The 25000-nt window shown below is 35.5% G+C and overlaps 1 protein-coding gene across 4 annotated transcripts in view; it reads left to right on the forward strand.

The window, feature by feature from the left end:
- The window catches only part of LOC145268777 (rab3 GTPase-activating protein catalytic subunit-like), a 139021-nt gene that overhangs the window by 47055 nt on the left and 66966 nt on the right, over positions 1 to 25000 (forward strand). For 2 of the 4 annotated variants that reach the window (XM_080124388.1, XM_080124387.1), the window contains exon 2: positions 21980 to 22032. Coding sequence is in view for 2 of the 4 variants with exons in the window: in XM_080124386.1 (XP_079980512.1) it covers positions 18002 to 18016; positions 21980 to 22032 (68 nt within the window). In the remaining 2 variants the exon portion in view is untranslated. Of the gene's footprint in view, positions 1 to 17911; positions 18017 to 21979; positions 22033 to 25000 lie in introns of those variants that run through there. The other 2 variants (XM_080124386.1, XM_080124385.1) reach the window with 2 other exon arrangements.

Here is a 25000-nt window from a genome sequence, read left to right on the forward strand (position 1 = left end):
ACCAAATACGAAAATAATACAAAATAAATTACAAAATAAAAGGATAAATTTTACAATGAACTGTCAAGTCATTTTACCAGAAATGACGCCATGACACTGAAACTTAATCAGCCATTTTTCTTTTAGCATTATGGTATTCTAACCCTGTTTATATTGGTTGGGGGGGGGGTCGCTTAACTGGAAAGATATTGAAATGTTGAAGCAAGGGTTTCATAATCACAACCATGACAATTTTTTATGTAATTATTTAGAAAATCTGATGAGTCATCGTCCAGAAATGATATTATTTCTCTAAAGATATGGTATGTCGAAATTAGTAACATATCCAACAATTATGAAATACTGTGCTTGATAAGTATCAGATGGGTGACTAATTGGGAGTACCAAATGCTTTGTGTAGATCACTAAATTTAAGCAACATTCAGCCTGCTCAGTATGAGATGGGTGACCATTTGTGAATATCAACTGCTTTATATAGATCACCAACGTTAAGCAATACTGTGTTTGGTCAGTATGAGATGGGTGACCATTTGTGAATACAAAGTGCTTCAAATAGATCACCACAGTTAATCAACAGTGTGCCTAGTCAGTGTAAGATGGGTGACCATTTGTTAATACCAAATGCTTTATGTAGATCATCAAGTTAAGAAACATAGTATCTGGTCAGTATGAGATGGGTGACCATTTTTGAATACCAAGTGCTTTATGTAGATCACCAAAGTTAAGCAACATTGTATTTTGTCAATATCCGATGGGTGACTACTTGGGAACACCAAATGCTTTATGTAATTACCAAAGTTAGGCGATATTGAGACTGGTCAATATCAGATGGGTGACCATTGATGAATTTTCGAGTAGAAGGGGGGCAGGGTGATAATCTGACGTCTTCCATTGATGACGTCATTCTTCTTAAAATTATGGTGTTAAGTGGGGGGCAACTTGATATTATATCATGGATTGGCGAGTGCTTAAATGAGTCAATATTCCCAGATATTATCTCCATTTTTTTATTCGAGAAAGGAGGGGGCGATTATGTGGGTTAAAATTATGAAAAAAATAAAAATAGAAAATTAATTATTAATGAAAATAGTTTTGTCAACAACACTTTAGGTTATACATAATGAATAATAAACACAATATACCAATGGTATCTACTAAATTGCTATGTAGAAATTAGTAACATATCCAACAATTATTAAAAATGATAAAGTGGAAATACATACTCGCAGAGGGCTCGACATTGTATAGGATTGGATTAGACAGGTGAAAATATATACTGGCAGAAGGCCCAACATTGCTCGAGATTGAATGAGACAGGTGGAAATATATACTGGCAGTAGGGCTGATGTCACCTGGGATCGAATGAGAGAGGTGGAAAAATATACTAGCAGAAGACACGGCATCACCACGCTTTGAATGAGAAAGGTGGAAATATATATTACCAGAAGGCCTGACCTCGCCCGGGATTGAATGAGGGGGTGGAAATATATACTAATAGAAGGCCCAGCATCCCCCAGGATTGAATGAGAAGAGTGGAAATAAATACTAGAAGAAGGCCCATCGTTGCCCGGGATTGAATTACTAGTGTTAGGAAATAGGTCGAACATAAGAAAGAAATATGGTAAATTATATTGTAGACACGTTTTACCGGAAGTGAGCGTCAGCTGATCGGACCTGCGTGTGAGTCACGTGATCAGGTTAGCTGGAGTCAGTGATTTTCGCTTTGGATGTAGAGAAGAACAGACAGCTTAACAGGTCACTCACTTCCCTTCACTGGGGTGGGGACGCTGACATGTGTGAAAATAAGACTTATGCAAACAAAGACATTCACTTTCCATTCTTCTGCAATCAACATCTGGAAGGTGAATAAAAACTATATAAAACCATTCATCGTCTTGGAGTGAATGAATATTCATCCAAAACAGGTTTCCAGTCTCCCCCTCCAAGAACAAGATGACTTCCAGGTGGACAAGATCAACGACACATGAAGAAGGTATGTCCAAAATACATGTACCACACACACACACAAAAGCATATAAGCAATTAGATATGAATATATCACAAATAGACAGAACATTAGACACCATACAATGGTGTCTCCTTTTGTGATAACAATACAACGAACCCCATTTTGGTGCTCGTGTTCTGGTGCACCCATACAAGGGTGTGGAAACAAAAAATCGAACGTGGAGGTTACCACGGTGGAGAAAAATAGACACAACAGAAAAAAAAAAGGAATGGTTCTGAAGAAAAATAGACACATTAAAATTATATATAGATAGATTTATATGCTAAATTAATAAGAGAAATAATGGAAGAACGGTACTTGTAAAAAAAGAAAAAAGAGAGCGTTACTATGTAGAAAAAAAAATAAATAGAAGATATAAGGGGGAGGGGGAAACAATATATCGATTGACATACAGATAATGAATTGTTGATTTTGGATATGAAATTGAAAACACAGAAAATAGGAGAAAAAATTTAACACAGACAATGTGAAAACACAGAAAGAAATAGAAGAGAACACATGAATTTTAGTTAGTGTGGTTGAAAAGACCTGTCAGCTTAAGACATGTCAATCAAAAAAAGACATGTCAATCAAAAAAAGTTTGTTATGGAATTTAGCATGTGTAATTGTCGCAATTGTAAACTAATAATACTCAGTGTTCTTTTTTTGTAAAACAATGGACAATTTCTGCAATGTGAATTTTTTTTTTCCACTTTGTACAGTGTTTTTTCTTAGGAATTTTTTTTCTGGTATGGAAAAATGTTCATTGGATGTAAACTGTATAATGAAATTTTAAAATGTATGTTTTTTTAGATTAAGAAAAAAAAACACAAGTATTGTCTTTGGGTGATTGGGATTTCCATTGATTTCGAGTAAAAATCCATGTGTGGAAATCCCGATATTTTCCGCTGAGCTACATGCCTTGAAGGCAGTCGCGGTTACCGACCTAAAAAAAAAAAGGATTTCCAATATGGCAGAGCGGAATGTATTTCAGTCCACCGTCAGGGAGAAAATGGAATGCCCTGACATGGGATAAATGGCAGAAGTGGCCATAATAATAATCACTCAGATAAGTAAAAAGTGATTTTTTTCAGAAAACCCCAGAGTTGGGTGACGTGGACAATTTTAATTTCCATGGATCTGTTATTTTGTTGTTGAACTTTTGTTTTGATGACGTTTTTTTTTTTTTTTTTTTTTTTTTGGAAACGACTATGTATTTTAATTGTAAATGTCTATGTATTTTTTGTAAACGACTAATTTTTTTTTATTTTTGATATTCTGTGAAATGGTAAAGGTGATGCAGCCGACCTCAGAATTTGATGATGTGGACAATTTTGGGTTTTCACGAATCTGTGTTTTGTTATTGGGAATTTTATTGTTGGTGAGATGAGACTTTGTGAATGCTTATAAGGATTTTCTTTTTTTTTTTAATTTTTTTTATTGTTATGTAATTGATGTTTTCTAGAATCAGTATTGTGCAGGGTTTTCTTGTTCTTTGACATGTATTTTTTCGCAGAATGGAGAAGGAGTGATCTTTGCCATGTAGGGTTTATTTAAATAATGATTAATTTAAAAATAAGAACATGTTGTTAATTAATTAAAGATAATAATAATAATAATAATAAAATTGAGAAAAAGAGAAAGAAATAAGAAGATTTAAGCAGTGTACCGAAGTAAGAAATAGAAAAAAAAAAAAGAAACTACTGGGTTATGAGTAAGAGATCAACTAGTTCTTAAGTTTTGGAAGAGTCAATGGTTCATTTGGTATTTATTAAAGTTTTCGAGATGGCTTTGGAATTTTTTTTGTTTAGATTTTCGTGGGATTTTTCTCCGGATTCGTCATTTGGTGGGAGACATAGGAAATGCTCTCATAATGTTATAAGGAAAATCTTTTATCTCGTAGGAGTCATGTGCTTATGGAAACGCGTTATAGCTGTGACAAGAGATTATCGTGATCTCTGCATGATCCTAAGATGCGAGATGGAGGCCATGGGGTCATAGGGAGTTGTTGACCTTCAAGGGTGCAAGGATTCGCGCCACATGGTATTATTTGTGGATGTTATTTTATTTATTAGATGTTATTATTTATTGGATAATGGTATGACAGTTTTCTTTGCCAGTGAGGTGAGCTTAGGTATCCCCTTCTTAGTAAATATGGGTAGTAGAAAATGTATGTCTTCGCCATACATTTTGATAAAAAATGGGGGAAGGAATGTTAGGAAATAGGTCAAACATAAGAAAGAAATATGGTAAATTATATTGTAGACACATTTTACCGGAAGTGAGGGTCAACTGATCGGATCTGCATGTGAGTCACGTGATACGAATAGCTGGAGTCAGTGATTTTCGGTTTGGATGTAGAGAAGAACAGACGGCTTAACAGGTCGTCCCCTTCCCTTCACTGGGGGTGGGGACGCTGACGTATGTGAAAATAAAACCTATGCAAGCAAAGACATTCACTTTCCATTCTTCTGCGATCGACATCTGGAAGATGAATAAAAACTATATAAAACCATTCATTGTGTTGGAGTGAATGAATATTCGTCCAAAACAGGTTTCCAGTCTCCCCTCCAAAAAAAAGATGACTTCCAGGTGGACAAGATCAACGACGCATGAAGAAGGTATGTCCAAAATACATGTACCACACACACACACACACACACACACACACACACACACACACACACACACACACACACACAAGCATATGAACAATTAGATGTGAATATATCACAAATAGATAGAACATTAGACGATCATACAATGGTGTCTCCTTTTATGATAACAATACAACACTAGCAGAAGGCCTGGCGTCGCCCAGGATTAAATGAGATAGGTGGAAATATATACTAACAGAAGGCCTGGCAGCGCCCATGATTCAATGAGATAGGTGGAAATATGAACTAGCAGAAGGTGCAGCATCACCCGGGATTGAATGTAACAAGTAGAAATATGTACTAGTAGAAGGTTTGGCGTTGCCTGGGATTGAATGAGACAGATAGAAATATGTACTATCAGGAGGCCTGGCGTTGCCCACGATTTAATGAGACAGGTGCAAATATGTACTAGCAGAAGACCTGGTGTCGCCTAGTATTGAATGAGACAGATGGAAATATGTACTAGCAGAAAATTGGGCATCGCCCGGGAGTTTAATGAGACAGGTGAAAATATATATTAGCACAAGACTTGGGATTTAATGAGATAGGTGGAAATATATACTAGCAGAAGACCAGCCGTTTCCCGGGATTGTATCAGATAGGTGGAAATATATACTTACAGAAGAGCCCGACGTTGCCTGTGATTTAAATGAGATAGATGGAAATATATACTAGCAGAATAAGCGGTGCTTCCCAGGATTGAATGAGATAAATGGATATATATATACTAGCAGAAGACCTGACGTTGCCTGGGACTGAATGAGGTAGGTTGAAATATATACTAGCAGAAGACCCGACGTTGCCCAGGATTGAATGAGATAGGTGGAGATATATACAAGCAGAAGGCTTTGCATCGCCTGGGATTGAGCGATATAAGTGTAAACATATACTTGCACAAGACCCGGCATCACCCAGGATTGAATCAGCTAGGTCAAAATATATGCTAGCAGAAAACCCGGGATTGAATGAGATAGGTGGAAATATATTCTACAGTAAACCCTGCCCTGCCCGGGATTGTATAAGATAGCTCGAAGCCACTTGATATTTTTATGAAAATCACTCCAAGCAAAGCATCAAGCAACTTGAAAAGTTTTTATGGAAATCGCTCTAGGCTAGGTGTGGAGCCACCTTTCAAGACATCGCTCAAGAAAAGGCATGAAACCACCCAAAATTTTACATGGAAATAGCTCCAGACAAAAACATGTAGCCACTTGAAATGTTTTATGGAAATCGCTTAAGACAAGGCGTGAAGCTAATTGAAATTTTTATTGAAATCGCTTCAGACAAGGCCTGAATCCACTTGAAAGTTTTCTTTTGAAATCGATTCAGACAAGGCATGAAGCCACTTGAAATATTTTGTGGAAATCGCTCAAGACAAGGCATGAAGCTACTTGAAATGTTTTGTGGAAATCGCTCTAGAAAAGACATGAAGCCATTTGAAATGTTTTGTGGAAATCGCTCTAGATAAGGCATGAAGCCACTTGAATCATTTTGTGGAAATCGCTTGAGACAAGGCATGAAGCCACTTGAAATGTTTCATGAAAATCGCTCTAGACAAGGCATGAAGCCAATTGAAATGTTTTGTGGAAATCGCTTGAGACAAGGCATGAAACTACTTGAAAGTTTTTATTAGAATCGCTGCAGACAAGGCATCAAGCCACTTGAAATTTTTCATGGGAATCACTCCAAATAGGGCTTAAAGTCACTAGAAATTTATTGTGGAAATCGATCCAGACAAGTCATTAAGCCACTAGAAAGTTTTTTTTCATAATCGTTCGAGACAAGGCATGAAGCCAGTTCAAATGTTTTATGGAAATTGCTCTGGACAAGGCATGAAGCCACTTGAAATGTATTTCTTGAAATCGCTCGAGACAAAGCATGAAGCCACTTAAAATTTTTATTGAAATCACTGCAGACAAAGCATAAAGCCAATTGCACTCCAGACTGTAATGTGGAATTTAATAATGAAGCAAGGGTTGTATAATCACTGGCCATGTCAATGTATTAATGCATTAATTTGAAAATTCTACTGAGACAACTTCCAAAAATTACATAATTTTTCTTACAATTATATTGCCGATCGTAAGAAAGGAATGAAACCCAGTAATATTGAAATTTATTATGAAGCAAGGGTTGCCTAATCATTAACTAAGACAATGTATTTATGTATTCATTCGGAAATCCTAATGATCCTTCTTCTAAAAATGACTTCATTTATTTTTTAATTATGGTTGCTTTGGTAGGAAGAGAAATTATTTCATATATGTTCTACAACATCTGTCGAGAGTATGTTAAAGTGTTTCATATATGTATTTAAATTAAAGGGTAGCTAAAATTATTTAAAATATATGTTGTACAGTACCTGTCCTCGCGAAGGTAAAATAATTTCATGTATGTGCTGTAAATTATCTATCCTAGTAGCAATTATTTCATACATGTATAATACCCATCCTAGCGTAGGTAAAATATTCTTTTGTTCAAAATAGCAAATGATACATAGACATAAAAAATTCCTCTATCCTAAGAATAACAGATATGTTGAAAATCAACTTCAATTTTCTAATTGTTTATATGGTCCTGAGCAATGCTGAGTAGCTTTGATAGTAAATAAATAAATAACAAATCTCGACAAATAAATAAATGACAAATCTCAAGTCTCTAGACTGAAAATTGACAGTTATTTGGTAGGGAAATGTACACACACACACACACATTTTCACTTTTATATATAGATTATGCCTATCAGCAGAACAATAGCAGTATTTTTGAAGTAGCAAATATCCAACCTCCTCTCTACTCCAATCAGGTTGGATGCGTCTTCATATTCAGGTTAAATGATTGAACACCGTCTTTTACCAAATCAACGAGGACTTTCTTTGAGGCTGTAAAAAGAGAGGAAAGATGTGAGTCCCAGTAAAAGTGCATCACCGGGCTCACAGCATATGCCCAGGCAACTTGGTTTACTAAACCGAACCATGATCGTGCACTGGAGAGGTCAGTTAGTTGTGGAAAATTCTCGACAGCGAACAGAATTTTGTTAGATGGTGCCACATCTGTTGGAGTGATCATTAGGCCAGAAAACTCAACTGTATCTTTGCAAAATTGGAATGTCTTTTCATTCACAACAATCCCTTTCGAAGCACACAATGACAGGTACTCCCAAACATAAAAGAAATGTTCCTCAATGGTATCGTCATACGATTTTAACCTTGCATGGAACTCCCTCAATGATTTCATCATAACGCCTGGTATATGCATCATCGGCTGCAAAAAAGCCTTGTGGCATATGGCAATACATGTATCTGCCCCACTGAGTAATGAAGGGTGTGAAGGGTCGCGATTCAAGTTGCAGATCGACCGAGTGGAAACCATCAATAGCATCAATGACTTCTTCGTACGAGGCGGTACTTGAGATGCCAACTGAAATGGAGAAGCAGTGTAGTGGGTTTCTCTAAGATATTGCTCATTTAGACGCTGGAAATCAATATTTCTATGAGGAGTCCCATCAGCCTTGGCAACAACAACCATAGGACTACACCACGTTACTGGTGTCCCCATAGGAATAGGCATGATGATTCCACGTTCGACATCCCTGTCAAGACTCTCCTTCACTCCTGCCTTCCAGTGACGTGGTACAGGAATGGTAGAATGTCGTATATAGGGAACAGCATTTGGCTTGACATGTATTTTAGCAGCTGGGCCAGATATTGAAGGGAATGGAGCTTCATTGTTAAATACACTTGAAGCAAACTGTTCTTTCAGATATTGCTCTAATTTCGGCACATTCTCAGGGATAGCTGGGAATGGTAGACATGAAGGTTTCTCTGGAAGATGGATTTGAACTGGGCGAATAGAGTTGACATGCCTTTGTTCAATGAAAGGCATTGGATGAGGATAACAAGTGGACAGAATGTTCACATCAACCCTGTTTACTAAAGTATAACCTGTCCACTTTATCACAGATATACAAGTCCTGTTTGGTTGATCGGCCCCCAACAACAAACCTCACTGGGATCCAACCCTTACAAACAAGGATTGAACCTCCAACAGCTTTCACTCGTCTTCGGCACGGATTCAATTGAGAGGTTGCAACACCCATAAGGCTTATGGTGCTGAGGACCACCCAAACAAATGTTCGCTCCCCTATTGGGAAAAATACTCAATGTCACTGGTTTACAATTCATGATGGAAGGCTGCACTTCTGCCTCAATTTCTTGGGTGATGTCACAAGCCATAAAAATGTCTGAGTCACTGTTGTAATGTACATGAGCAATAAGTGCATTACCTTCCGATAGTGAATCGCTAACCACGTTGCGGGCATCATAGGCTGAATGACTTGACTTTTTGCAAACGGACGATAAGTGATTCAACATGTTACAGTTTGAACAAGTTTGCCCCAAGCAGGACAGTGCGAATATCTGCCTGGTTTTGCCAAAAATACTGTGCGAATTACTACCACAACCATGACATGACTTTGGCCACTGCGGTGATTGCCTGGGACTCTGAAGATGGTCCTGATTAGGGTGTTGTTCTGATTAGGGTGTTGCCATTGATGAGCATTGCGTCTCTCAGGTGCATATCGAATAGATTGAATTGTAGAAGAGGCCTGTAGCTGTGATTGGTCATGGAGTGCGGTTTCAAAGGCTTCTGTATGCTGAATAACGCCCTGCAAAGTCCTGAGCTGAGCAGCCTTTGCCAATATGTCTTTTTGCAACGATTTATTCACAAGTCCTCAAACAAATTGATCTCTCACATTCATAGCAGAGAGGTCAACCTGGCAAGACGGACAGACAAACTCACAATCAGCAGCAAGGGATCTGAGGCGCACTATGTATTCTTTAACACCTTCCCCCGTATGCTGAGCAGGGTTGCCGAAACTCATTCAGTGGACAGCCGGATTGATCTTGTTGGTGACGATGGTCTCAACACATTGTAGCATTGAAGGCCCATCCATTTCGAAAAAATTGGGAATGAGTTTATTAAACAGTTCTGAACTGCTCCCTCACAGGCACTATACAGGTGATTTGCAAATTGGGACACGGTAATGCCATGATGTTTTTGAATACATTCCAGTCCACTAGGAACTTTCGAAACTGTGGGTGCGTCATATTTGCACTGGCGTTTGAGAGATGCTGGAGAAGGTTTGACAGAAGTGATTTGAACAGGTACCGAAGAATTGTGTATTGATGACTGAAAAACCTCATTTGCCAGAATTGCAAGTCTATCACCCAGCACGTCGATTTTCAATGATCTCAGGTGATCATCTGTCACGGTCTGAATAGCCTTCTCTGTTATCCAATTCCCAATGAAAATAGAGGCATATTCCTCGGTGACATCGTTTGGAATGCCCGCATCTAACAAAAAAATAATCCAAGACTGTGTATCGCACAGCATCAGATTGGATCCTGTTTGTAGCACCATGAATAAATGTAGACAGAGAGCCGGATTGGTGAAAACCAGTTTATTTCAAAGGTCATAAAGGTTGCTCAGCTATGAGAGCTGAAACAGAAAAGAACAAACAACAATAACAGAAAAGTACAAATGACAACAAAGGACAAAGTACATATCATTCAGAATCAAGGAGTGCAAGGTGTCACAATTACCGTCGGTCAGGAGATTCAAACCCTGCAACGAAGCCATCTCTAACTCCATTAGCAAGGACCAAATCCACTTGGCGACCATCAACCACAAGAAATATCGTTGAAATTTAAACATTTATTTTTAAATGGTTTTAACGTCTGTCAAAGTGATCTAATGATTATAATATTGTGATCTTCGCACGCGAGCTAAAGTGACCAACTTTATTTCAGCTGTAAAATGATCAATGATATGAAACGAGTTTCTTAAAGGGACTGACCTAATCTATATATAAAAGTGAGAATGTGTGTGTGTGTGTGTGTGTGTGTGTGTGTGTGTACATTTCTCTACCAAATAACTCTGTCAATTTTCAGTCTAGAGACTCGAAATTTGTCATAAGGGGTATTGAGATTTGGGAATATCTTCTTAATCAGTTTTCGGCCAGAAATTTGGCTGTCAAGGGGTCAAAGTTCAACGATTTGACCTTTGAAAACTCTACCAAACTCTTCCGTTAATTTTGGGTCTAAACATTTGAAATTTTAAATGTAGGTTACTTGGATATGGATCAAACTTTTTTATTTGATTTGAACCCAACAAAAATAAATGTTAAGGGGTTAAAAATGTGGTCAAAATTTTAAAAGATTTGACCTCTGCGGTCTCTACCAAATTACTCAGCCTGTTTCTAGTCTAAACATTTAAAATTTTACATAAAGAGTATTCAAAGATAGGGCAAGCTTTTTAATCGGTTTGGGTCGAAAATGTGAGCTACCAAGTGGTCAAAGTTAAAAAAATTTGACCTTTGCAGTCTCTAACAAACTACTCAGTCAATTTTGGGTCTAAACATTTAAAATTTATACATCACGGGTATTCAGACATGCGGCAAGCATTTCAATCAGTTTTGGGTCGAAATTTTGGCTGCCAAAATGTCAAAGTTGAAAGAGTTGGCTTTTGCAGATTCTACCAAATTTCACTTGAAATTTTAGATGTAGTTAACTTGGACATGGGTAAAACCTTGTATTTTGATTTGAGACCAAAATAATAAATGTTAAGAGGTCAAAATTGGGATTCAAGTTATAAAAAATTTACCTCCTCAGTCTCTAGGAAATTACTCAGACAATTTTTGGTCTAAACATTTGAAGTCTTTTCTAGGGTAATTGCTCTCAACATATCAAAGGCCTTCAATAAGGTTTGGCATAAAGGCCTACTACACAAGATCTCCAGCTACGGTATAACTGGAAATGTTTTCTCGATCATTAAATCATTTCTCTCTGATAGGCTCATAAGAGTAGTGGTTGATGGGCAGAAATCAGAGGCCCACAGTATTAATGCTGGAGTCCCTCAGGGGTCCATACTGGGCCCAACTCTCTTCCTGATCTACATCAATGATCTCCCAAAACATATACTTAAATCATTCGTTGATATCTATGCTGATGACACAACCATCTATGACAACACATCAAAGGCCGTAAATGATGATGTTCTCTCTGATTCTCTCTCCTCTGATCTTGAGCGCATGGTACAGTGGGGAAAGAGGTGGCTGGTTACCTTTAATGCATCTAAGACCAAGCTCCTATCTCTACATCATAAACGCTCTGATTCCCATCTGGCATCAACTGAAATGGATGGCTCTCGTCTAGGGGAGGCCCCGTGTTTTGATAAGCTTCTGGGTTTGACCTTTATTCCTGATCTTAAATAGAAAACATACATCAAGTCTGTGGCCAAGGTCGCTGGGAAAATGGTGGGATCCTTCTACCGCTCCAGATGATATCTCACTAATGATGCAATTCTCTATCTATATAAGAGCCAAGTATGTCCAAAGATGGAGTACTGCTGCCACATCTGGGCAAGAGCTGCTAAAAACAGTCTATCCTGCCTTGACAGAGTACAAAATAGACTTTGTGGCTTAGTGGGGGATGTCCTTTTCTCTTCCCTGCAACCTCTTTCCCACAGAAGAGACGTTACGAGCCTGTCTTTGTTCTATCGTTATTTCCATGGCAAGTGCTCGTCTGAGCTCCATTCTCTGGTCCCCCCTCGCCAATCTTTTTCAAAAAACACCCGACTAGCTGAAACCACCGTCAATAATTTTCCCCACTCTTTATCTGTGCCTAAATCAAAATGTAGATTCCATGAACAAAGCTTTTTTCTTAGAACTGCACACCTGTGGAACTCTGTTCCGCTTGCCTGTTTCCCTCCCAACTTCAACCTGGATGTCTTCAAGTCCAACGTAAACAAATTCCTGATGAACCGCCCCCTTAAGTAATAACACCTTATCAATTCTCCAATACTATTGCTACACTATCCCATTGATTACTGTACACACAATAACCCTTATCCCCGAGTGGCCATTGGGCCTTGATAAGTGGTGAACTCCATGTAAAAAAAAAAAAAGTCTTACATAAAGTGTATTCACACTTAGGGCAAATTATGAACAGTACATAGGGCCCGAGCAAAGCCGGGCTGAACTGCTAGTTATTTACTATAACTAAATATATATATATATATATATATATATATATATATATATATATATATATATATATATATATATATATATATATACACACTATTGTTGTGGGGACTCACCAACATACTAAGGATAAACTCTTCCATACTGTAGAAATATACTGAGACACATGACTCTCGCTGTAGTCTGTTAACTTCATAGTTAATGTTAGTCAAGCTTCTAACCTCAATAATCAGTCCAGCAGAAACTAGGCCATTTTTATTTTTTCTTTGCTGTCAGACTGATGCACAAGGTTCTGTGTAGTCTTAGGAGGTCCACACTCTCAGGCTTTGCTTTCCAGCTTTTGGAAGGAGCAAGTTTATCACTTGTAAAAATATAATATTTAGGCATATTTTGCGACTGGATAACACTGAATGGCCTGCTCCACCTATCTAGAAAGTGTGTGATAGTAAAGCATAAATTATAATTCTCATCATTTTTAACAGTGTGTCATTAAGTTTTATCAGAGCGTCAGGTTCCAGGCATAAAATGGGCGATGCTGAATTTTCTTGTTCGCACATTTCAAATTCATGGCTATGGTCATAATTAAAACAAAGAAAAAAATCATATTAAATCTTTGGTTCTTCTTCATTATTGTTCTAAAATCTGACAGCCGAAAAATTGAGTTTTCATTAAAACGCAATGATAACTACTAACTGTTCTTTTTGGCCATTTCAACAATAAGCAACGTCATCTACCTAAATGTCATGTCAAAATTAGTTTAAATATTTTTGGAATAATGACATAGTTTTCAGTTGTCAGTACCCAAACACGACAACAAATATTTAAAAAATGAAAGTAAAAAAATAAAGCAGAGTCTCGTGAAAAGAGACAAAGTGACAACAAACAAAATGGAGGCAAAATATAAAAAAGGAGCAAATGCAAACCTGACCCCAAAAGTATATTAATTTACTTAAGTTTTATTGAAAGAAAATGCTGAATTGCTTTTATTTCCCAAAGCAGAGGTTAACAATTAACCTCAGGTACCAATTATCAAGATTAAAAAAAATAGAACATACAGAAAGGGTATATATATTATCTTAATTTGAATTCATTATTGAGATGAGTATTATTTATATTAATTTATTTATTGCGGACTATTATTCTCATCTTTATTAGTTGTTGTTTCACGACGTTTCGGCCAACTATTCCCCTGGCCTTCGTCAGGTGGTAACCGTGATGGATAGGAACTTCGAATCTCTTAACTGCATTCTCAGCAATCACTGCCATCCGGAGTTATTGTTGTCTCACCACGTTTTGGCCAAGTAAGCCTCTGTCCGGCTTTGGGTAGGATTGAAACCGCTATCTTCAGACAATACTCATCTGGAACCGTAGAGATTCAATGTCTCTATCAACTGCACCACGGGTCCCGAAGGGTGATCAAGGTTGGATTTTTTGATCTTATAAATCCACGTTTCTTTAATTTTTAATTTTCTACCTCATCGTTTTTAGTAATTTTTGGATCTTTTTATTACTACATCATGACAATTCAATAGATATTAGTTTCACTTGAAATTCAATATTTCAATCAATATTACAATTTTCGAATTTCGTTACAATGAAAAAAAAGAGCCAAATCCTTTTCATGTAAAATTTTATAATTAAAATTTACTGGAATAATTTTTTAATTGAAAATTAATTATAAAGTAAAAAACCACCAAATAATCAGAATAAAAAATAGTTTTTTTTAATTTGGTTATTTTTAATATGCATCCGTTTACACCGGTTTGAAAACGTCCAAATTAAACTAAAAACATTATTTATGACTATTTGATGAAAGAGAAACAGTTCACTTATTCAGAATAGAAGTGCGTGGGGACAAGAAAATTTAATATCACTGCAAAGTGTCCGATACTACATTGCGTCTTTTCTATCATTGATCAGTGAAGGAGAAATCCTTCTAGATCAAGGCAATTAAATTTTTTGTCTTAATCTAAAGTATCCTGGTTTTAGGAACTGGATTTGCAGGTATATTTTACTATCGACAACAAACCGAAAAGTCATCAATAAACAAATTTATGTTACTAAAGTCAAGATAAGTCACTCTTCTACCTACCTGGATAATTCTTTGTGTCTTAACTTATTTTAAAGCGTTTATTAAATTTGAAACATAAGTAGAAGAAAAAATAGCCGACATTAGACAGGTACTTGGGGAGTCCTTTTAATCGCTCAAAAATCGAAAATTAAACAAAATACTGATAGAAACACACTGTAGTGACCAGCTAAATCAAGTCGCTCATTACGTGATCTAAAGAATGTATTCGGCTGAAAGTTATTAATTTCAAGAACAATTTAATTCTGTCACCGGTCGCCCATGAAGTCCTGTCAGCATGTTGAGATGCAGTTGTAATTCGTCACACATAAATCCATGGGATTATATTTTTAACTATCCGTATATGTAGACACTAAATGGGTTGGAACATTCTAAAAACTCAATATAAAAGAGCGAGCATGCCAAAAACAAAAACAGTCTGGACAGTGTTTTCGCAAGTTACCATCGTCGCCGCTCATAATTGTCGCTCATGTCAAAATCCGTCCAAGGGTGTTCAAACCAAACCAAGTCTCAGCAACGATTCCATGGTTTCCAGACAGCATTTTGCAAGCTGAGTAGCCCCTGGTCGAAATTATCATGCATTTGAACTTCGTCACACGTTCAAAATCTACACTAGTAAGAGTGTCATGTTCAGACTGTAAACGGATAAATTACTCAATCCCTGCACTAATGAAGCTCATGCAAACAACAATGGATGAATATTTTTTTGCTTAAAAACTTTTGCCTTTCTGGTATTTTTCATTTGCAGGGTTTTCTTCATAAAATATGCTGACATTAATAATTTCCTCAGTCACTGAGGATTTCTTCAGCCACTAAAGACTTCCAGCAACACCTTTACAATTATGCAAAGATTCTTTTTCCATTTGAATGATGTTCCTTAGTAAAATACACATCTGTCCGCATTATTAATGGACCTCAATTTTTTTAATTTCATGCTCATGAGGATGATATCGAACATTCAAGAAGGACTGTGACTTGCACATATTTCACATATAAAAAATAAACCATTTCTGGTTAAATAAAAATTATTCTTTAAATGTTTCTTTTTGTTTCCGAGTCGTTGCTATTTGTTGATGTTTCTTTTTTGTTAGAAAAAGGAGTTTCTTCTTTCACCATCATGAATTCAGAGATCGGTTGATGCCCCTTCTCCTTACAAACTGGTGACCTCGACTTCAGTAAATCAGATACACGCCCCCCCCCCCCCCCACTACAAACTGGTGACCTCGGCTTCAGTAAATCAGCGACATACAATCTCGGCACTCTCTGCAAACTACTTTTGGTTTTCATAAAATTTCTTATGAGTTTGGTTAAAAAAAAAAAAAAAATCGTGGATCTCTTGATTTAAAAAAAACAATTAATGCTTGAGTTAAAAACAATCTTGCAAAAAAAACAAAAAAAAACAACAGATTTGTAAAGGAAGAAAGCAAAAAGAATAAATCTTTATTTTGCAGTCATTTAATAAAATAGTACAAACTGGTGATTCCGACTTCAGTAAAATGGCAACATACGCAACCTCAGTTCACCCTACAAACTGGTGACCCTGAAAACTATCAACAAATCAGCAACATGCAACCACGGGTCTCCTTACAAACTTGTGACTCTGGCTTCAGTAAATTAGTGATTCACACCGATAATCGCTCAAAAATCAAAAAACGGATTTTTTCAGTCACTAAAGATTTCCAGCAACACTTTTACAATTATGCCAACATTCATTTTCGACTTGTATGATGTTCCTGAACTTTCGTCTTATTAAAATACACATCTCTTTGCATTATTAATGGACCTCAACTTTTTTTATTTCATGCTCATGGGAAGATATTGAACATTCAAGAAGGACTATGACTTGCACATATCTCACATATAAAAAATAAATCCTTTCTGATTAAATAAAAATTATTCCTTTAAATGTTTGTATTTGTTCCCAAGTCATTGCTATTTGCTGATGTTTTTTTTTTTTTTGAGCCAATTTCGAGATTCGACTATAACTCGAAGGAGACCACCATTTTGCTTTCTGTTCTAAATCGACTACATTTACACTATTTTCAGTTTTAAGTAAAAACAAAATTTTAAAACAAGTTCAAGCTTTTACCAAAAAACTTATCCAGTAGGTAGAAGAGTAACGTATCTTGTCTTTGGTTACATTTATTTATAAATTTATTGTTTTCATTCCATTTTTTCTATTGTCAATTCAGTTTCGACTAAGGTTGACAAAAAAATTATTGCGGTTTTTAGCCCCCAAAAAAGCTTATCCAGGAAGGTAGAAGAGTATTGTGAGAAATTCTACAATTATAAGCAATCCCCTCATTGGCTGATTTGTCCACCCACTGTCTTTGTTTAAGACCAATCAAATTGGTCGATGTTTTAACTGCCAGCAATGAGCTTGGTGGGCCTTGAATGCCTTTTCTTTTTATAGGCAGTTTCAGTAAAACAGCCGAAGCAGAAGGATGGAACTCAACTCTCTCAGGATATGAGGCATTTGGACGCCTCTAACTTTTCGTTTCCTTGAGACTTTATTTTAAAGCCTAAATGATTAAGCTAAGTTATCAATATATATGTCTCCCATGTCTCCCAGAGACTTTATTTAGGTCAGAATTATCAACCTGTCATTTATTGACTTGCTTCAACTGAACATTAATTATGAACTTCTGTAATGTCGACTCAAGTCGAGTATCGAATCTTATCATCAGAAGGCATCATACCAACCCCTTTCAATGGCTGTAATTAATCCAATCTTCAAACAGTAGTGTACCAGAATACCAGTTCCTGATGAAGATAAAAGAACTATTTCCTTTCAAGGCTGTTACCAGCTCTATTCAGAGGCAAATTAGGCATTTCCTTTTTTGCAACAAAGAACAAATAAAATTTGTGTCGAATTTTAGAGGTATGCTTTGTTGTAATTGTTATGTTAATTTTTTGCTTGGAGCAAAAACCGGTGAGATAAAATATCTACATTGTTAATATCTTGCTTTTGGTAACATTTATTTGGTTTTTCTTTCAGTCACTTTTTTGTTTTGTTGTCTATACTACAAAATGCTCACACCATGTGTCTGATCGTGGCCGTCGTACGAAGGCCACGTTCTAACTCTGCCCTCGTGGGGAGGCAAGGAACAAAAACAAAAAAAAAAAAACAGCGAAACAGATGTCACACGTTTAGTAAAATAGAGTTACTTCCCTTGTATTCCCTTCCGTGAAAAAGTGAAATCATGGCTGCTGACGACGTAAGTACAATTAATCCGTCGATTTCGTTAAATATGTCGCAATTGCATCATTTCTGAGAATTCTAGATTGATAATTTGCACAGATTCTTTATTTTGTGCCAACTTTAATTTATTAATAAAGAATGTTTCGCTTGGAAATGGCGAATTGGTTTTAAAAACGTCATCGCTAAAAATAACGAATTCATAAAAATATGTCAACAAGAGACAAATCGAATTTAATTTATTATAGACATTTTTTTTTCTTTATTCTAAAATTTGAGATTTTAAAATTATTTACATATTTTTTTAACTTTAAATATATAAGGGAACATTGTTTTATGACCTTTTGCAATCATTGATCATAATTTTTCATTAATATTGTTATTTTGGTACTAGTGCAGAGTGCAGAGAGTGATCCGTCCGGATCAGTGATCCGGACGTAAATAATAACGTTATTATTTAAAAAACCATTCTTAACATGGGGAGGGGAGGGTGTTTTCTACTTATTCTATACTTCAACCTTACAATTGAATAAAAAAAAACATATAAAACTTTAAACTTGGAAATACGATTTAAAAAATAGCGCGGCGCGGCTCACTCTCTGCCCGAGCACCGTTATTTTAATTTGAGCTGAATTCTAGATTTGTTTTCAAGTTAAAATTAATATTAAAAAATTTTGTATTTTAATAATTATTAGTTAATAATTTAAAAATTTATTTTATTTTATAGCAACATTTAAAACGTTGAATAATTTATTCACTCAGGTGCGACTTTCGATGTCCTAAATTATTCAAAACAAAATCGACACTTGTAAAGAATTGGAACTCGGAGGGTTTCAGTCCTTACGTAGTCAGTTCCGAGTATTGACAGGGAATCTTAAGTCAGTCTTGGAAATAAATTCCAGATACAGTTTACGATTTGATAGCCACGCACGCACACAATGTAAAAAGTCAGACACGCAAAGGCTTAGTTGTGCTTGTGCACTGTGCAGTTTACCGACTTTTTTTTTTTTTTAGATTGGAGTTTTAAGTTAAATTCAATTTTTGCAGTATGTTTTCTTTATTAAATTGTTAGGTAAAAGTACAGAATAGTTAACGAACTTGTCATCCCCATATTAAGAATGGCTTTCTAAACGTTATTATTACAGCACAGTCCGTAAACTGCACAAGCACCGTTGGGGCTAAAATATAATTCTAGCACCTCAGATAAATTAAAGATCTTTCTACAGATTTTTTTAATCTCTGACCTTAAGTCTGTATGATCACGGCCTCTATAAAGCTTTTTGTTTCTGATCAAATACTGTAGAAGCACCAAAAAAGAAAAAAAGAAACGTTAAAAAAATTTTTTTTTTAATTCCTCAAATATATATAAAAAAAAATATTTCAGTGACTTTCAGATTGTAAACTGCTTCAATCACTTCCAGGACCGAGTCAGGATTCTTTGTCAATACCCGAAATAAGAGCTGAAATTTCCTGGATGCTCATTTCTTACAAGTACCCCTAAAAGAAAGGGTGCTTGTAAAATTCAGGTCTGTCCATATATTGACTTGATCAAATCTAGTAAGAAAATCTAGTCAAATCTAGTTACAACAATCAAAAATCGACCACACAAAATGAAACCTGGGTTTCTGAAACGAAAACCAGAAAAAAAAAAGATTTATTTGTCATTGTCAGATGAATGTGAAACGATAAAATTGCTGCCCTGGAAAAGACTACATGATTCCATTTCCATTTAATGAAAACAGGTTTTCATTTTTGTTGTAGACCATCTACTAGTTGGCCAGTTGTGTACAAATACCAAGAGTGATAGGAGCCTTCTATCAGGTCTGAAAGTGACACAATGTTCAATGAGTGAGATCGGAGATGCGCTGCTGTACAATTCATGCTCTTTACTGACCCAAGTTATGAGAACAGGACCATTGCCAGCACCCTCAAAATGCAAATCCAGACAAGTCACTGCTTGAGGGCACAGTTCAATACATTGGACGACTCACGATTATAGGCTTTGGTGTGGTTTCAAGAGAGGGCCACATCATGCCACCTCACATCTTCAAAATCGGTTTGAAAGTCAACACTATGAACATATTGACTTACACATAACCCTAAGCCTTGTGACTGCTAACTCATCTTTATTTACTAAATACGTTAACTGGCGACCCTTCTATTTTCTTAATGTTTCATTTATTTCCATTTTTATATGCATGTCTGTATATATATTCCGCTCATTTTCTTCTGTTGCTAAAACAATTTTTATACACAAATTTATATTAAATGTTGATCTGGTTCTTGGCTTTACCCAAAGAAGCTGTCATCATCTAAAATTACTCTATGAAAGCCAGAGACCACACCACAACTCTCTGACAAAGCATCTATTTATAGTGTCGAAGCATCAGCCATTGGTTGGCATTAGATTTAATTGGAACCAATGAAAAAAAAACACGTTAGTAAGTCAGTATCAACTACACTGTAAAGTAAAATGGTACTTGTGCATTTCAGATTTTGAAGACATTCTTTTTTTCATTTTTGAAGATTTCCACTCAGGACAGGAGGAGACAATTCAATAAGTTCTTTAAGTTTTTCAAATAATTTCTCCAAAAATGTTAGTTTGGTGAAAGCAAAACAAACACTAACAAAAAATAAAATAATTATATTGAATTAAATTTTTGTGTGTGTGTGTAAAATAACTATTTGGGTGCGCCCAGTTTTGCCCGGTTATAAAATATGCTTAAATATATTTGAATTCATGCAGATTTCATATTTATGATTACAGAGCCAATTTGAATATTATACATATATATACATACATATATATATATAGTACTGATTTCAAAAGTTTAAAAAAAAAAAAATGACTTGGGTGCCATAAGCTAGAATCAGAATCAAAACATTTATCGTCGCTGCAGCCACATTCCCTACCATTTGAGCTATCAACAGATAGATAAGATTTAAAATTAAATCACTTTACACTATGAATGTATTTGCGCATGCGCAAAAGTAATAGAAATATGTTAGCAAGTTGAAATGAACATTCTGCATTTCAATTTGTTGACATACTTCTGTATGTCAACATATTCAAACATCCAAACAAAGATTTTACTCGTTATAAACAATCCTTGGTGTATAATTACAATTCCTTAATTTCAGTATTATGTGACCAATAGTTTAAGAGTTTATCAGTTAAATATTTACATACATACATTTACTGTTTTATTCATATAGATTAGAATTTTGAAATGAATGAAAATGTCATATGAAAATTGAAGGACTAAAAAACAAAAAAAAACAAAAAAACAAAATGCCTTTTTATAAAATTAATTTTTCATAATGAATAGAAATAATCATTAAAATTGCTATAGAGTTGGAACAGTCATTATTGTAAATTTTTTTTTTCTTTTTTTGAAAAACGAACTTGAATCGTCTCCCCCTGTTCTGAGTGGAAGTTTTCCAAAATGAAACAAATAATGTCCCAAAACCGGAAATGCAAAAATAAATGTCAAATAAATAACTCATTAACAACGAAAATATTAAATAGGATCGAAACCAGGAAGTGGTCTTCTGCTGGGTGGCCGGCCATATTAGTGTTCATGGAAACCACACAGCTGACCAGGCAGCAAAAGAAGCACGAGAATTGGAACCTGCAAATGGTCTAATTCCCCTCCTGATTCAAATTAAAAAAAATAAACAATCTAATCTGAAAGTTTTTTAGTATGTAGAAATTCTTAAATAGTCATCTTACAAGAAAAAAAATCATATTTTTAATAATAGTTATCCTTCCTCATTCACTTATGTTCATTCAAGGTTTACTTAAATAACCTATGTCCTCAAATACCTTACTCATTTAAAATTTTTCAATAGTCCCCTTTAAAGAAAAATCATTCTTTTGTCAAGAGTTATTGTTTCTAATTATTTTTTTTTATTCTTAAATAACATATGTCCTCAAATATATTACTCATCCTATATTTTCCATCTTGATTTTTTTTTTTAGGATGCTGATGTCTTTGAAATTACAGATTTTACAACTGCATCTGATTGGGAAAGGTGAGTCAACATTTGGCTTATCTATATGATCATGATTTTCAAATGACCTCCATAAATAAGAGAAGAATCCAGGTTGTCCTTGCCAGTCATACATCTAAACAATATGATATAAATGCGAGTGTACCTCAGGGGTCTATCCTTTGACCTTTATTTTTCCTAATATTCATAAATGACCCTGATAAAATTGTCTCTGAGATGGCTATATTTACTGATGAAATGATGCTCTATAACAGGCATAAGGGGAAAATGAATGAACACATATCTAAGGAAATGGCAGAAACACTAGAGGAAGACCTCCAATCTATAGTGGAATGGGGACAAAAATGGATGGTCACATTCAATGCTACTAAGACTAAACTTGTTTCCTTCAATAATTACAAGAAACCTTCTCAACCACCAATAGCTATGGTTAAAGATACATTAGCTGAAAGTACTTTCAAGCTCCTCAGCTTAATATTCACAGGGAAGATGAGTTGAAACAGATACATTGAGAGCATTGCCAGAGTCGTTTGCGCAGAAGGTGGGCTCTCTTTACCAAGCTAGAAAGTTACTTACACCTGAAAGTATCCTGTATCTCTACAAGGCCACCATTAGCCTATGTATGGAGTATTGTTGGCATATTTGGGCTGGTGCATCTGCTACTTGTCTCTCGTTCCTGGACAAAGTTCGAAAGAGAGTCGCCAACCTGATAGGTGCTGAACTATCATCTAGGCTTCAACCTCTGTCCCATTGAAAAAATGTTGCATTCCTCTGCCCCCTCAATGTAAATACTGCCAACAAACCCGACTAGCAGCAAAATTCCACCCCTACACAATAGAGATCCTTAAATGTACTTCTACTTGTAATAGTTTCTTCCCCCAAACTGCTAGACTCTGGAACTCCTTTCCGGGTTCCTGCTTTCCCAACTGTACTGACATGCAGAAGTTCAAGTGTAATGTGAACAGACATCTTACTGCTTAACTCCCTTCATATTATCCCTGCAACTTATGTCCCCGATTGAAGGGTCAAACTTCAAAATGATACCAATCTTGTGAAAATCCGTTGCCTCTGTTGAAAGTTTTAGGCAGGCATACAAACATACATCAAAGTGGCACTGTGCCTTGTTTGGGGTGAAAATGGAAAAAAAAAAAATGAATTTTTCAAATTACCATTAATGTTTCAAATTAATAGTTGAATGGTGTTTGCAATCTAGGAGCGACAAGAAAAGACACATCCTAAACATTGTCGGACAAAGTACCACATGTTCGACATGGCAGAGTCTTGTTAAGCACATTAGAGTAAGAGCAGACTTTTGAACAAGAGACAAGGTGTTATTCTATAAATTACTAGATGAGAGTGTTTGTGTCAGTAGATGTAGAACAGTTGAGATAGCAGGGTCAGAAGGACAAGAGTGGATTTGAAAAAAAAATGCGATAAAGACATGGTCAGAGTTGGTTTGGAAGTCAATTAAAAAAAACTGTCCATCACAAACCAAAATTAATTTTATTTATTGCGGACTATTATTCTCATCTTTTTTTAGTTGTTTCACATACTCTCCTTTATGTAATAGACTAGCCTGGGTGTTTGGAGATGAGTGTAGAGCAAAAAGAAAAAAAGTTCTGGTAGGCAGGCAGGCTCAAACCCGTACCGCGAAGGGGTTAAAAAATGTGAAAAAAAAAGTGACATCTTTGCTGTCGCATCCATCGCCAAACTAGAAGTGGCAAAGGTTTAAATTAAGGCTAATCAATCGAAAAGAGGGGACGACTTTTGAAAATATCAGAGAAAAATGCAACCCCTCTTTGTAGAAATGTGCCCAGTTGAGGGTGAAGGAATTAATGTTTTTAGCCAATTTTTCGAAATTTATCATACGAAGGGTCGAGCTTCAGAATGATACCAATCTCGTGAAAATCCGTCGCCTCTGTTAAAAGTTTTAGGCAAACATACAAAAATACATACATTTAAACAGACAGGTGAGATTTATGTTATACTCAAGGAATGAGCTGGTATTGTTTTCCAAACTAGTAAATAAAATGTCTGTCAACCCCCCCCCCCCCCCCCCAATGAAACCTGACCCCATTTACCCTCCGGGAATGAATAATTTTTTCTAAATTTTTAATATTCATCTGATCAAAAATGTATCAACTTTGTGGTTCTTTGTTTTGTGACTTTTTACTTTTAGCTGCACATACAAACACGCACATACTTGCTCATGATATGACAGATGTGGTATTGAAAAAAAAATACATTAAAAACATTTCCAGGTAGAAATATATGAAAAAGAGAAAGAAAAAATGCAAATCTATGAAAGCTTGTCTCATGAACACAAACATCATGTGCAAAAACAAAAGAAAAAAGCTTGACCATCCTCCCACCAATAAGTAACAAATCCAAACCAGAGGAAAAGACATTACTTATTTAAATTTGTTTTGGTGCTTCTGCATTATAAGTGGATATCTAAAAACCCTAGTATGTAGTAACATGTCACGTCGAAATTTGTAAAAATTCTAAAAAATTACAAAAAATAGAAAAAAAATCACAAGTAGAAATAAAATATATTTATCGTAAATTATCAATCCATCATTTTCTAGTTTGAAATTGTGGAAAACAAAGGAGATAAGTTAGTTTGTTGTATAGAATTAAGTATGACCAACTGACTTATCTCCTTCAAAAGAAAAGAGACCTTTTTTTTCATAATTTAAGAAACATAGACTGCATTTTTTTAATTATTATTTTCTAAATTTTCATTGAGTAGAAAGTTATTAATAGTTAAAAGTAATTTTTACTGAAAATTGGGGAAAATTGCATTTTTTTCTTAGATGTTATGAAGTAGCTGAGGAAAAGTTCATACACAGGGGAATAAACGAATATTTTAGATTTATGGTAACCCAACATTTTAGCCTTCTTTTTTGCTAAAAATACAAAAACAGTTGTTCTACTCACTGAATTTTCGTAATTTTTGGATATATTACTATTTTCGATATGACAATTA

This window comes from Euprymna scolopes, chromosome 44 (assembly GCF_053919585.1).
Source record: "Euprymna scolopes isolate OS-2025 chromosome 44, ASM5391958v1, whole genome shotgun sequence".
NCBI classification, from domain to species: domain Eukaryota; kingdom Metazoa; phylum Mollusca; class Cephalopoda; order Sepiida; family Sepiolidae; genus Euprymna; species Euprymna scolopes.